The sequence below is a fragment of the Gadus morhua genome, chromosome 10, assembly GCF_902167405.1.
Source record: "Gadus morhua chromosome 10, gadMor3.0, whole genome shotgun sequence".
NCBI classification, from domain to species: Eukaryota; Metazoa; Chordata; class Actinopteri; order Gadiformes; family Gadidae; genus Gadus; species Gadus morhua.
In genome coordinates this window covers 24,746,598-24,759,097 of record NC_044057.1, presented here as the reverse complement: position 1 = coordinate 24,759,097, position 12,500 = coordinate 24,746,598, and the positions used below count along the sequence as shown (strand labels likewise).

At 45.9% G+C, this 12,500-nt stretch overlaps 1 protein-coding gene across 1 annotated transcript in view; it reads left to right on the top strand.

The window, feature by feature from the left end:
* slit3 (slit homolog 3 (Drosophila)) overlaps positions 1 to 12,500 on the top strand; it is a 192,499-nt gene that overhangs the window by 166,679 nt on the left and 13,320 nt on the right. Inside the window, exons 21-32 of the mRNA XM_030367896.1 lie at positions 428 to 496; positions 919 to 990; positions 1,680 to 1,751; positions 3,920 to 3,991; positions 4,297 to 4,379; positions 4,620 to 4,700; positions 5,454 to 5,578; positions 6,968 to 7,065; positions 8,821 to 8,960; positions 9,450 to 9,543; positions 9,990 to 10,127; positions 11,214 to 11,454. Coding sequence (XP_030223756.1) covers positions 428 to 496; positions 919 to 990; positions 1,680 to 1,751; positions 3,920 to 3,991; positions 4,297 to 4,379; positions 4,620 to 4,700; positions 5,454 to 5,578; positions 6,968 to 7,065; positions 8,821 to 8,960; positions 9,450 to 9,543; positions 9,990 to 10,127; positions 11,214 to 11,454 — 1,285 coding nt within the window. The remainder of the gene's footprint in view (positions 1 to 427; positions 497 to 918; positions 991 to 1,679; positions 1,752 to 3,919; positions 3,992 to 4,296; positions 4,380 to 4,619; positions 4,701 to 5,453; positions 5,579 to 6,967; positions 7,066 to 8,820; positions 8,961 to 9,449; positions 9,544 to 9,989; positions 10,128 to 11,213; positions 11,455 to 12,500) is intronic.

The window sequence follows — 12,500 nt, the reverse complement described above, 5'->3', positions numbered from 1 at the left end:
ACTGTACATCATACTGTCCACATGACCTACTTATGACCTGATGGAGAGAGAGCAGATCAGAGAAGAGAATATTATATGTTTGTGTGTGTAAGTGTGCCTGTGTGATTGCAAGTGCATGTATTTGCCTGTACTCGCATACATATCTTACAGGGGGCCCTGTTTGGAAACGTATCCACACAGAGAGGACTGGACATTTCCCAGGTCCCCCTTTGACATGCTCTAAAACGTATTTACATGATGTGTAGACCCCCATGTCAATTTCCTCTGTGTGTGTGTGTGTGTGTGTGTGTGTGTGTGTGTGTGTGTGTGTGTCTGTGTGTGTGTGTGTGTGTGTGTGTGTGTGTGTGTGTGTGTGTGTGTGTGTGTGTGTGTGTGAGTGAGTGTGGTACACACATGTAAAGCTAACTTGTGGTTTCCTCCGTTCCAGGTACTTGGAAGGGAACATGCTGACGTCTGTACCAAGAGAGCTGACGTCCCTGAAGCAGCTCTCCCTTGTGTACGTTTCCCATCCACCTCCAGCCTTAACCCCAATCAGCTGTCTGTCAGTCAGTCAGTCAGTCAGTCAGTCAGTCAGTCAGTCAGTCAGTCAGTCTTTGACCCTCAGTCTGTCTGTCTGTCTGTCTGTCTGTCTGTCTACATTCTTGTCTCTTTGTGTCTTTTTTGGTATTTTTGGTACTTTGTTTCTTATTATGTATGTATGTATGTATGTATGTATGTATGTATGTATGTATGTATGTATGTATGTATGTATGTATGTATGTATGTATGTATGTATGTATGTATATATGTACGTATGTATGCATGTATGAATGTATGTATGTATGTGTGTAGGTAGGTGTCTCTCTAGCTCTAGTCTCTCTAGTCTGCCTCTCTTTGTTTGCTTATTGGTCTGTCTGTTTGTTTGTTTGTTTTTTGCAGGGACCTAAGCAACAACAGCATCAGTACCGTGGTCCCATTCACCTTCGCCAACATGACACAACTGGCCACACTGTAAGCCTGCTTGTACTTTGTCTTACTCTTGTATTCCCTATGGATTTTAATGCCATACTCTCTCTCTCTTAAATTGAAGTCAAAATAGCTTTATTGGCATAGAAAATATACATTAACATTGCAAAAGCAGTTTGAAAAGGTAAAAAGGGGAATACAACCAAGTACGATAACAATATTTAGAGAAGTGACGGTCCGAGTGTGAGCCTCTCTCTCTCTGTCTCGTTGGCTCCCTCTGAGCTCACCCATCATCCTGAGTTATAGGGTGGTGCATCTCCCATCCTCTTGTTAAACATGACCCCCCATCCACCTCTACCACCCTCCCGTCCTCCTCTCTAGTCTCCTCCCCTCCCTCTTCGTCATCGGCCTCACTCTTCCTTCCTTCCTTCCTTCCTTCCTTCCTTCCTTCGGTGACTCACGCCTGATGACCTCTTTAAGACTCCGTCTTGGTGCGTCTCTCTCTTTCTCTCACTCTATCCCGCTCTCCCTCTCGATTTCTCCCGCTCTCTCTCTCTTGCTCTCTCTCTTTAGCGCTCTCTCTCTTTAGCGCTCTCTCTTTCTCTCTCTCCTTTTGCTGTCTCCTCCTCCGTCCCTCTCAGACATTGTTCCACCATCCTTGTATTTTCTTGGTGTTTACAATACACAATGTAACCTAATGTTGTTGTCTTGTTTTTTTCGTTTTTCTTTGACAGCATCCTGAGCTACAATCAAATTCGCTGTATTCCCGTCCAGGCCTTTGATGGCCTCACATCGCTGCGTCTGTTGTAGGTCCCTTCTGATATCACCAGTGCTATTGCATTACATGTTTCAGCAGGAGGTAGGGGCTAGGCAGTGAATAGAGAGACACAGGTATTAAAGGAGCCAGTTATGGGGGCTAGGCAGTGAATAGAGAGACACAGGTATTAAAGGAGCCAGTTATGGGGGCTAGGCAGTGAATAGAGAGACACAGGTATTTAAGGAGTAGGTATAGGGGTCGGGCAGTGAATACAGAGTCACATCATTAAGGAGCAGGTAGGTGTCAGACGGTGAATACAGAGACACAGTTACTTAAGGAGCCAGGTATAGGGGTTAGACAGTGAATAGAGACACAGTTACATAAGGAGCCAGGTATAGGGGTTAGACAGTGAATAGAGACACAGTTACATAAGGAGCCAGGTATAGGGGTTAGACAGTGAACACAGAGACCCGATGCTAAGGAGCAGGTAGGGTGTTGGTCAGAAAACACAAGGACAGGTCATGAAGGAGCAGGTGGGAGTTGAACAGGGAATACAAAGATGTGTCATTAAGAAGCAGGGAGGGGTTAGACAATGAGAGAGCTCTTTACCGAGCCTGTAGGGGACACACTGGGAATACAGAGGCCAATGTCTTTAAGGTGATTAACAAGTATACAAAGTTCAGCATTTAAGTTCAAACCGTTCCTATGTTTTCTCCTCTTCTAACTTCCACCCCTTCTCACCTTTCCTTCTCTTTCCTTATCTTCTGTAAAATCTCTCTCCTAAGTTTCATCCCTTTTGTGTTATTTTCCTTTCTCCACTTACCCTTCTCTCTATCTGCCCCTCCCTATTCTGTATCTCACCATCACCATGCTCTCCCTCTCTCCCTCTCTCCCTCTCTCCCTCCCTCGCCCTCGCCCTCGCCCTCTCTCTCTCTCTCTCTCTCTCTCTCTCTCTCTCTCTCTCTCTCTCTCTCTCTCTCTCTCTCTCTCTCTCTCTCTCTCTCTCTCTCTCTCTCTCTCTCTCTCTCTCTCTCTCTCTCTCTCTCTCCCTCCCTCCCTCCCTCCCTCCCTCCCTCCCTCCCTCCCTCCCTCTCTCTCTCTCTCTCTCTCTCTCTCTCTCTCTCTCTCTCTCTCTCTCTCTCTCTCTCTCTCTCTCTCTCTCTCTCTCTCTCTCTCTCTCTCTCTCTCTCTCTCTCTCTCTCTCTGTTGTGTTTGATGAATCGACCTTCAGCCTCTGTTTCTCTCAGTCATCCATCTATCTGTCCACCTGCTGTCTCCCAACCCACACACACACAGAGCTACCATTAACGGGCGCGCCAATCCTCCCATGTACCGATACAAATGTAGACACACACAGATAAACTAAACACGGGAAATTAGGATGTCGTGTCTCAACTCTCAAACACACAAACACTATAAACACTTATTTATAGTGTTTGGAGATTTTTATTGATCTTTCAATCTCTTTCATCTCCTTTCTTCACCTCTCTTTCTTCTCTCCTTCTTTCCTTCCTCTTGTTTCACTTGATGTTGCCTTGGGGACCGGTATCGGTCTGCTCCCACATAGCAACTGGTTGCCAGGCAGCCATCACTGTCACTTCCTCATTACCCACAAGCCCCCTGGGCCAGTCTGGAGCGGGGGATGCTGGATCATCACACACACACACTCACAAAAGACCACACACACAAACACACACACAAACGCACGCGCACACACAAACCCACACACACACACGCACACACACACACAAATGCATAACCATGCCATCAGACACACACAATACCATACATACATACACACACCCACACACACACACAAGCTAGGGTCCCTTATGACTGCCCTCGCTCTAATAGGATGTGACCTCATATCCAGCCGGCAGGGACGCACTCAGACGGAGCCACTCAGGACGCTCTGTCTGCACTCTGGAGCCTGGGGAGAAAACTTTAGATCACACACACACACAGAAACAAACCCACACACACACACGTGAACACGCAAACGCACGTAGACATGAACACATAAACACACACCGGCAAAGGACCACATACAGAGACACACACAGATACACACACACACAAACAAACAGTTTGGCATTCACAGCTTTGCTCCAAGCTATATATGTGTAGTAATGGTTTTAATTACTCCCTTCTCAGTCAAGTCATCCACAATGATAGAGCGATGATGTTTAAATGTGGCTGGTCCTCTCTTTCATCCAGGACTCTCCATGGCAACGACCTTTCAACTATCCCGGAGGGCGCCTTCAGCCACCTCACCTCCCTGTCCCACCTGTAAGTGCAACCGTGCACGTGTGTGTGTGTGTGTGTGTGTGTGTGTGTGTGTGTGTGTGTGTGTGTGTGTGTGTGTGTGTGTGTGTGTGTGTGTGCGTGTGTGTGAATGCTTGTGGTATTTTATGTTGAGCTTGTCTAATAATGACTTACATCCCACAATGTGATATTGTGAGATGTAATATTAATTTCTCATCGTCTCGAATGTATGCCTGTGTGTGTGTGCGTGTCTGTGTCTTCGTGTGCCTGTGTGTGTTTTTTTGCGTGTGTTTTTGTGTGTGTGTGTGTGTGTGTTTGTCTATGTGCAGGGCCCTTGGGGCCAACCCTCTCTACTGTAACTGTGATCTCCGTTGGCTCTCTCAGTGGGTGAAGGCCGGCTTCAAAGAACCTGGTGAGATATCACATATTACATAAACCCCGATAAAATGAATTGTTGTGTACGGATACATTGTGGATATGATATTGAATGATATGATAGGGGATGGTGTTGATGTGGTTTAAATGAAGTGATAAGATGTGTCATTGAATGTTATCATGCAAAATAAGATATACAACATGATATGGTATAATGGCCCATTGCCTACTAATGTAATCCGAGAGAACAACACAATGTTTCTATGGGTTTCCATAGGCATTGCTCGCTGTACTGGACCACCAGACATGGCCGACAGACTGCTGCTCACCACGCCTCTGAACCGCTTCCAATGTAAAGGTATCTATCCGTCTGTCCGTCTGTCTGTACATCTATCAATCTATCCGTCCGTCCATCCATATGCCCCTATGTATGTCTATCTCTCGCATCTCTTCCCTGGCTGTACATCATCTCTAGTAGAGACCAAACCCCTGCAGTCTGTATTAATCCCTGAAGATTAGTGCAGATTAGTGGGGATCAAGGTGTGCAGAAAGCAGATGCAGCTCTTAACCTGGCGTGTCGATGCAGCCTTAACAGTGCATGATCCCATGCTTTAGCAGACGTTTCCATCTTCCACTAGAACCTCACAAGGACCCTAAACGGCAGTACAAATGTGACCATCTAGCGGGAAAACTGAGGGCAAAAACAGAGCAGGTTTATTATTATTTGAAAATGGGACCAAAAGGGACACGGTCCTGGTATCACGTAGGAGTGTTCTTAAAGTGGCACCTCAGTGGACAGTTCGACGCACTCTCTATCACATCAGTGACAAAGCATCTATCACTGACTCACTCCAAAATGAGTGCATTTCTCGGTTTTCTCCTCCAAGTCCCGTACAAGTACTTACTCTAGTACGTCCAACAGAGCTGAAATAATTGTATTCACCATTTGACGGGGCGCTGTTATCCAAACTGCCGTACAATATCGTGAGTGGTGAGGCTCCGGCAGGATTAAAACCCCTTACCCTATCAGTGAATACGTCATGCTCTACCAGTGGAGCGACTCAGGTCCACAATAAATAAACCCAAATGTTTCTGTGTTCTTCTTCTTCAGGCCCAGTTGACATCAGTCTGACATCAAAGTGCGCCCCCTGTCAGGCGGCACCCTGCCACAACAACGGCACCTGTGTAGCTGACGCCGTGGGATCCTACCACTGCACCTGTCCGTTTGGGTTCAAGGTAAGACCCGGGTCAACGTGTCACTGGGTCACCCGTCGGCCGTTTGTGTAAAGCAGACTTCCAAGGGTTGTTATCCGATCGGTGGAATAGAACGCGTTCCCACCCAATTCCGTAGAAATGAGACTCCAAATAAGCCTCCATACACTCTCCTGACATATGACCTGTAGGATGATGATGATGATGATGGTGATGATGGTGATGGTGATGGTGATGATGATGATGATGGTGATGGTGATGATGGTGATGATGATAATGATAAAGGTGATGGGATTAGTCGAAGAGGCATGGCGATTAATTAGTAATGTGACCTTTAGATTTTGACTTCCAATTACAGAATATTCACTTGTCATCACGAGTCGAGCCCAGATCAGTATGAGGTCTACTTTTAACAAGTGGATTTTTAGCCACTAAAGGAAAACAAAAGGATTCTCCTCTGTGGTACATGGATCTTGCAGTGTGTAGCAGAGACCGACGTTCCTTTGGGTATTGGGCACGGCCATGCATAATTCATCTGCTGGTTGATCATTAGGGTCATGATGACAGCAGCCCTCTATGGTCAATGTATCGACGCCACACAACACAGAGGGCAGCCCCATCTGTCAGAGCCCACGGTTAGGTCAGATTTGTAGATCTGCTATTGAGTCTAGTGCTGGGATGGTGTGTGTGTGTGTGCACGTGCGTATGTATGTGCATATGTATGTGTGTGTGTGTGTGTGTGTGGGGAAGGGGGGGTATATGTGTGCTATCCCTCACTAGGGCATTCATTTAAGTGTTTGAATAGTCCACAGAAACATCAATAGTGTAGGATTGAAGTAGGAAAGAAGAGTTTAGAGAGAAGGGTTAGGTCGCAGGGGTCGCAAAAGGAATATTTCAAGTGGTGAAGGAGAACTTGTTGTCCTTTGTTTGAGAGCCGAAGTCAGAGACCAGAGGGATGGAGAGTATAGCATTATCCTGCAAAGCTTATCTTGTAATTTAACACAATAGGTGTTGTGGTTACAAACCATAGTTCTCCAACATAATGTACAAATAGAACTTGAATCCCAACTAATGTAATATATTAATTCAATTGAGCAGTTAAGGTTCCCCACACAAAGTCAACCTTCTGCAAACTCTTTAAGTAAATGTGTTTGTTGTTGAATTTGAATATTAACCGTCACCTTGTTATGTTTCCTCTCTCATCCTTTTGGACCCCTCCTTCTCTTCTCTTCTCTCTCTCTCTCCTGTATCCTCTTTTCTTCTCCCATCCTCTGCCCCTTCTCCTCTTCTCCCTTCTCCTCCCTCTCTTCTCCTCCCCTTTCTATCCTTATCTCCTCCTTCTGTCCTCTTCTACCTCTTCTCCTCCCCTCTCCTCACTCTCCTCTCCTCTCCTCCTCCCTCACCTGTTCCCAGGGTCAAAACTGTGAGGTGAGCATCAACAGCTGCCTGAGTTTCCCCTGTTCCAACGGAGGAACCTGTCACATCCAGCCTGGCCTGGAAGACCAGTTCAGGTAAAGTAACATCCTGGAGCCAAACCATTCATGTTGTTGACGAGATCATATGATGATGACGATGATGATGATAGCATTAAGCCTATTTCTGTGTTCATAATTGGTAAAGACACACGCTTACACCACACACAGACACACAGACGCATACACACACACACACACACACGTGTGTGCGCACACACATATACACACACATATTGGTGAACACATCCCTGTGCATCAGCATTAGCATTTCCCCTGCTGCAGTTTGAAATGCTTAGGAAACCCTGTAGGAGCAGGGGTGACTCAGATGTTGCCGTTTGGGATGCAAGGTTAACTCTGCGGTTCCCAGGCCCATTAGCCGGCGGACCTTTCAGTCCTCACTCATGCTCCCATCTGCAGGGACACACATAAATTACCGGCTAAGTAATTAGCTTTGTCATTGCTATTGAGCTGGGCCATCCAGCACTAAGGAAACAGCTCACTATGACCCCGGTCCAGTCTGATCCCCACTGGCGTATATAAAGACACCAGCAGCCAACTTACGTCCTCACCGCTACTCCCCCTCCCCCCCTCCCTCCCTTAAACACAGAAAGTGGAGAATAGGGGGATCATTTTACGATGAGGCCAAAAACAGGACCTACCATCCGTTTTAACGACGCAACCCCATATCGAATTTGCAGTTATGCACTCAAGACGCATGCTCACTCTCTGTGAACTGTGAGTGTCTGTAGGAACCCCTTTGTTCCTACAGTCTTGAGTATTATGAGTGAACCGATTGTCATGAACACCTTACCGGGATTCATCTTTGTCTACCTGGGCTGCTTAACAAGCCCTTTGCCCTTTGAAGCGCAGGGTATGCGACTGGCCTTTAGCGCCCTGCATGGTAATGCTATTAGCAGCTAAGCTTGCCCTTCACAGACCTTTCCTCTTAATGCTAACGCTAACACAGGTAGCATGGTATGGGCCACAGAATGCAAGAAAGAGAGAGAGAGAGAGTGTGAGAGAGAGGGAGAGAGACACAGAGAGAGGCCGAGAGAAAGGGAGAGAGTGAGATAGAGGTGGGGCAATGAATGATGGGGAGGGAGAACTGAAATGAATAACTGGAAAAAAAAATCAGGAGAGGGAGAGGAGGCGAGGGACGAAGCAGCCCTCGGTGACATTTGAACGTATGATGTAATCACTTGTGGATGTCCAACACGTCCAATTAGCCGGGGATTTCTCATGTCTCCGTGGCAGGGACCCATTTGTCAAGATATATGGTTTAAATGTCAGGGCTCCCATGTGATTGGGTGAACGCTCACCTCTGACCTCACAGCCACAGCTTGCTGGTTGCCTCATATTCCCAGACCGACGTCTCTGACCGTTTCCTTTATTGGTTATTTTTTTCTCTAATTTTTCCTGATGTTTCGTTTTCTCAGCCTATCCCTTCTCCCTTCTCTTCCATCCCTCTCTTCCATTTCCTCTCACTCCTCTCTCTCTATCGTTCTCTCGCTTCTCCACATCCTTTAGTTGAAAGCAAAGAGAGTTAGGATATAATAACTGACATACAGATATTGTAAGACAGACAAAAAGACATTCATGGAGAGAGAGAGAGAGCATTAGGACTGTTATATTTTACTGTTAGTTGCGTTTATTTTGGAAACCACCAGGAAGACGAGGAAAAGCAGTTAATAAAGTGTGTGTGTGTGTGTGTGTGTGTGTGTGTGTGTGTGTGTGTGTGTGTGTGTGTGTGTGTGTGTGTGTGTGTGTGTCTGTGTGTGTGTGTTTGTGTAGCTGTGTGTGTCAACCAGGCTTCGAAGGTCTGAGGTGTGAGGTGAACCCAGATGACTGTGAAGACAACGATTGTGAAAACAACTCCACCTGCGTGGACGGAGTCAACAACTACACCTGCATCTGTCCCCCCAACTACACAGGTATGCACACGCCAATTTGATCTTCATCACAGTAACAGTCTGAACAATCGGATTCCTTGGCAATCGACAAAGTCATCTGAAAAGCACTCCCGACACACACACATGCATTCACGTACACAGTGACGCACACTCACACACACACTAAACTAGCCCTGCATCCATTCCCTTAACTACACCCATAACTGCCCCTTGAACCACAGTAATCTGCATACCCAGACACTTGCACCCACACACACACCTGTGTGTGTGCGTGCGTCTGTCTGCGACTGTGCGTGTGTTGATGTGTGGTTGTGTGTTGTGTATTGGGCTTGGGGACCAGGGATTATCTATCAGAGGCCTCATCTGACTGGCACATTTATTCACCAGTGTTTTGAACCTCTCATGTTGGTCTTTGAAAGACACAAATACATAAAAACTTCAATGACGATGGAATTGATGACGATAATCTGTGACAAATCTCTCTCTCTCTCTCTCTCTCCCTTTCTCTAGGAGACCTCTGTGAAGAAGTGGTTGATCCCTGTCTTCAGGGATTTGATCCCTGCCTTCATGACTCCAAGTGTGTACTCTCCGGTCGCACCTACAGGTAAACCACACGTCCAATAGATGGCCATGGGGCTCAAAGCATGCTTGCTTACTTATTTGTGTCAGAGTTGTATCAAGTAAAATAAGATAAAATATTAGGAATTCATTAATGAAGCTCACATATTGAGAGAAAGACTGTAATTGAAGTCACAAGAATATAGTAACACGCATATACAGTATATTATAAACTTGACGACTTTGATTGACGTGTTTTGATGGTTGCGATCTTTGTTGGAAGTCTAAATTGTTAAAATATAAATGATTCTACCACTTGAGAGATTTTTAAACATAGTGTGTTTGTTAATATTTAAAATATCTGTGACATCCACTGCAACCTTTAGCTTCACTTTTGATCATATGTTTTTCTTTTCAATATCTCAATACTGCCATATAGTGGTCAGTGAGTATATAATGGTCCTTTAATGATAAGAGTTTTATGTATTGCAGGTGTGAGTGCCTACCCGGCTATGTGGGGCAGAACTGTGAGCAGGACTACAATGACTGTCTGGAGAACAAGTGCCAGCACGCCGCAGAATGTGTGGACGCCATAAATGGCTACACCTGTGTCTGCAAGGAGGGCTTCAGGTGAGCTCGCAAACCCCATGCAACATAGAGAGGACACGATATACAAAGACACATCGATATGCAGACATGCACGTATGCTGATGTACAAATGCTGACACAGCACTGATGGGATCAACGAAAGCGAGACATTTGATTGAAGGATTATTGGTAGTTGGTTTGACCTATCCTTTGCCCTCTTTCATGTAGTCCCTTATCTACATTCGCAAAACCAGACGAGCTGGCTCTCAAATTGAATGGGCTGTTAATCTGAAAATGTTTCAAACTTAAAAGGTGTTTAATACACTCACAATTCAGCCTTCCCAACATAAACTAGGAAGGTATTCATGATAGCTATATCTATATATATATATCTATATATATTTATATATTCTATATATATATTACACAAAGTCAATATCTAAAAATACAAATAGACATACGGACACGCAGGCAAATACACAGATGGATCTTCATTATTAAACACTTGACTGTCTAGACCCAATTTGGGTGTGTGTAGGTGATTTTGTGTGTGTGTGTGTGTGTGTGTGTGTGTGTCTGTGTGCGCGCTTGTGTGAGCGCAGCAGATGCCCCTCCATGTGGCTAATTATATCTGAGACTGTTGACTTGGCCTGTGGATGAGGGAGACAGAGACAAATTCATCTCAATTTCGACGTGAGAGAGAGAGAGAGAGAGAGAGAGAGAGAGAGAGAGAGAGAGAGAGAGAGAGAGAGAGAGAGAGAGAGAGAGAGAGGGAGGGAGGGAGGGAGGGAGGGAGGGAGGGAGGGAGAGAGAGAGAGAGACTCCTGTAGAGCATAGAAGTCAATCTTATTAAGTAGTAGCCGGAGCTAGCCCTGAATAGTACCAGGGTGCAGACTTAGCCCTAATTAGTCATTAGTGCTCAGGTATCAATTTTAAAGAGCCTTCAATAGTGGTAAGCTAGGTAAGCTAAATTATTGGAAGTATCTAAATCAATCTTTCTATTAATTGTACACGTTTGTTTTCAAAACTTTTGAATGTAATAAGACTAGCCTATCGGTGGTAGATGATGGTAGCTGATATTAAGTTTGGATTCCCTTTCTAATAACAATTCCTCCCCCTCTCCTGCAGTGGGCTGTTCTGTCAGAATCCTCCACCAATGATACTGCTTCAGACCAGTCCCTGCGACCAATCAGATTGCCAGAACAGCGCGCAGTGCATTGTGGTGGCCGGGGAGCCTGTCTGCAGGTGCCTGCCCGGTTTCTATGGCAACAAATGCCACAAGATGGCCACCGCTCACTTCCTGGGTCGGGACGCATACGTGGAGCTGCCCAGCACAAGGCTCCGCCCCTCTGCTCACATCTCATTACAGGTGCGTGAACACTACGATAACTGACGAATACAGTTATCAATACGGGGTCAGGGTAGTGTACTGGTAACTTAGTCTGCTGCTCTACTATCACAAAGGGTTAAAAAGAGACACGCTAAATACAATGTTCTGATGTGATACAGATGTTTGTGTTGCTATAAGATGGAGATCCAACCACAGGGTAGTAAGTAAGACTTTGTGCCAACACAGCAAATATCTGCTGCCACAGACTCTGGTACTGTGGTACACTGGACACAAACACACACATACACACCACACTACACACACACACACAACCAGTAGTAAAATACAAACACCGAAACATACATAGTGCACATACACATACACAGGCACACACACACATACACACACTCGCATGGTACACACACACACACACACACACACACACACACTAAGACAGTATAGAATACACACAAACACACTTACATAGCCCACACACACACACACACACGCATACACACACACACACACACACACACACACACACACACACACACACACACACACACACACACACACACACACACACACAGTATTCAAACACACACAGCGTTTAGAGGGAGTGCAACTGGTCACATATAAACCCGAGCCATAGGGAGACACTGGGAGAGCAACCAGGAAGGCGGAGGCCTAATAGATATTTAACACCTGTTTGTGGTTCTCTGACCGAGGGCAAGTGTGTATGTGTGTGTGTGTGTGTGTATGTGTCTCAGTTAGTCTTGTGTGGGATTTCGAGTTTGTGTGGGTGTGTTTGTCTGTGTGATTTTTAGTGTGTGCTCTACCTTTCCTGCCAAGAGTTTTTCGAGCTCCTTGCCAAGACGTTTGAAACTCAACCAAGAGTCTCGAGAGAGGGAGCATGAAAAAATGAAACAACCATGGCACTCTATAAATCATTTTCTCTCCTTCCCTCCCCCCTCCCCACCCTAGGATGTTTCTGTCTCACACTTGCCCTTCCTCTTACCCTCAATGCGCTCTGTCTTTCTGTTCCTGCTAAACGCTCCTCACCCGTCTCCACCCTCACCCATCTC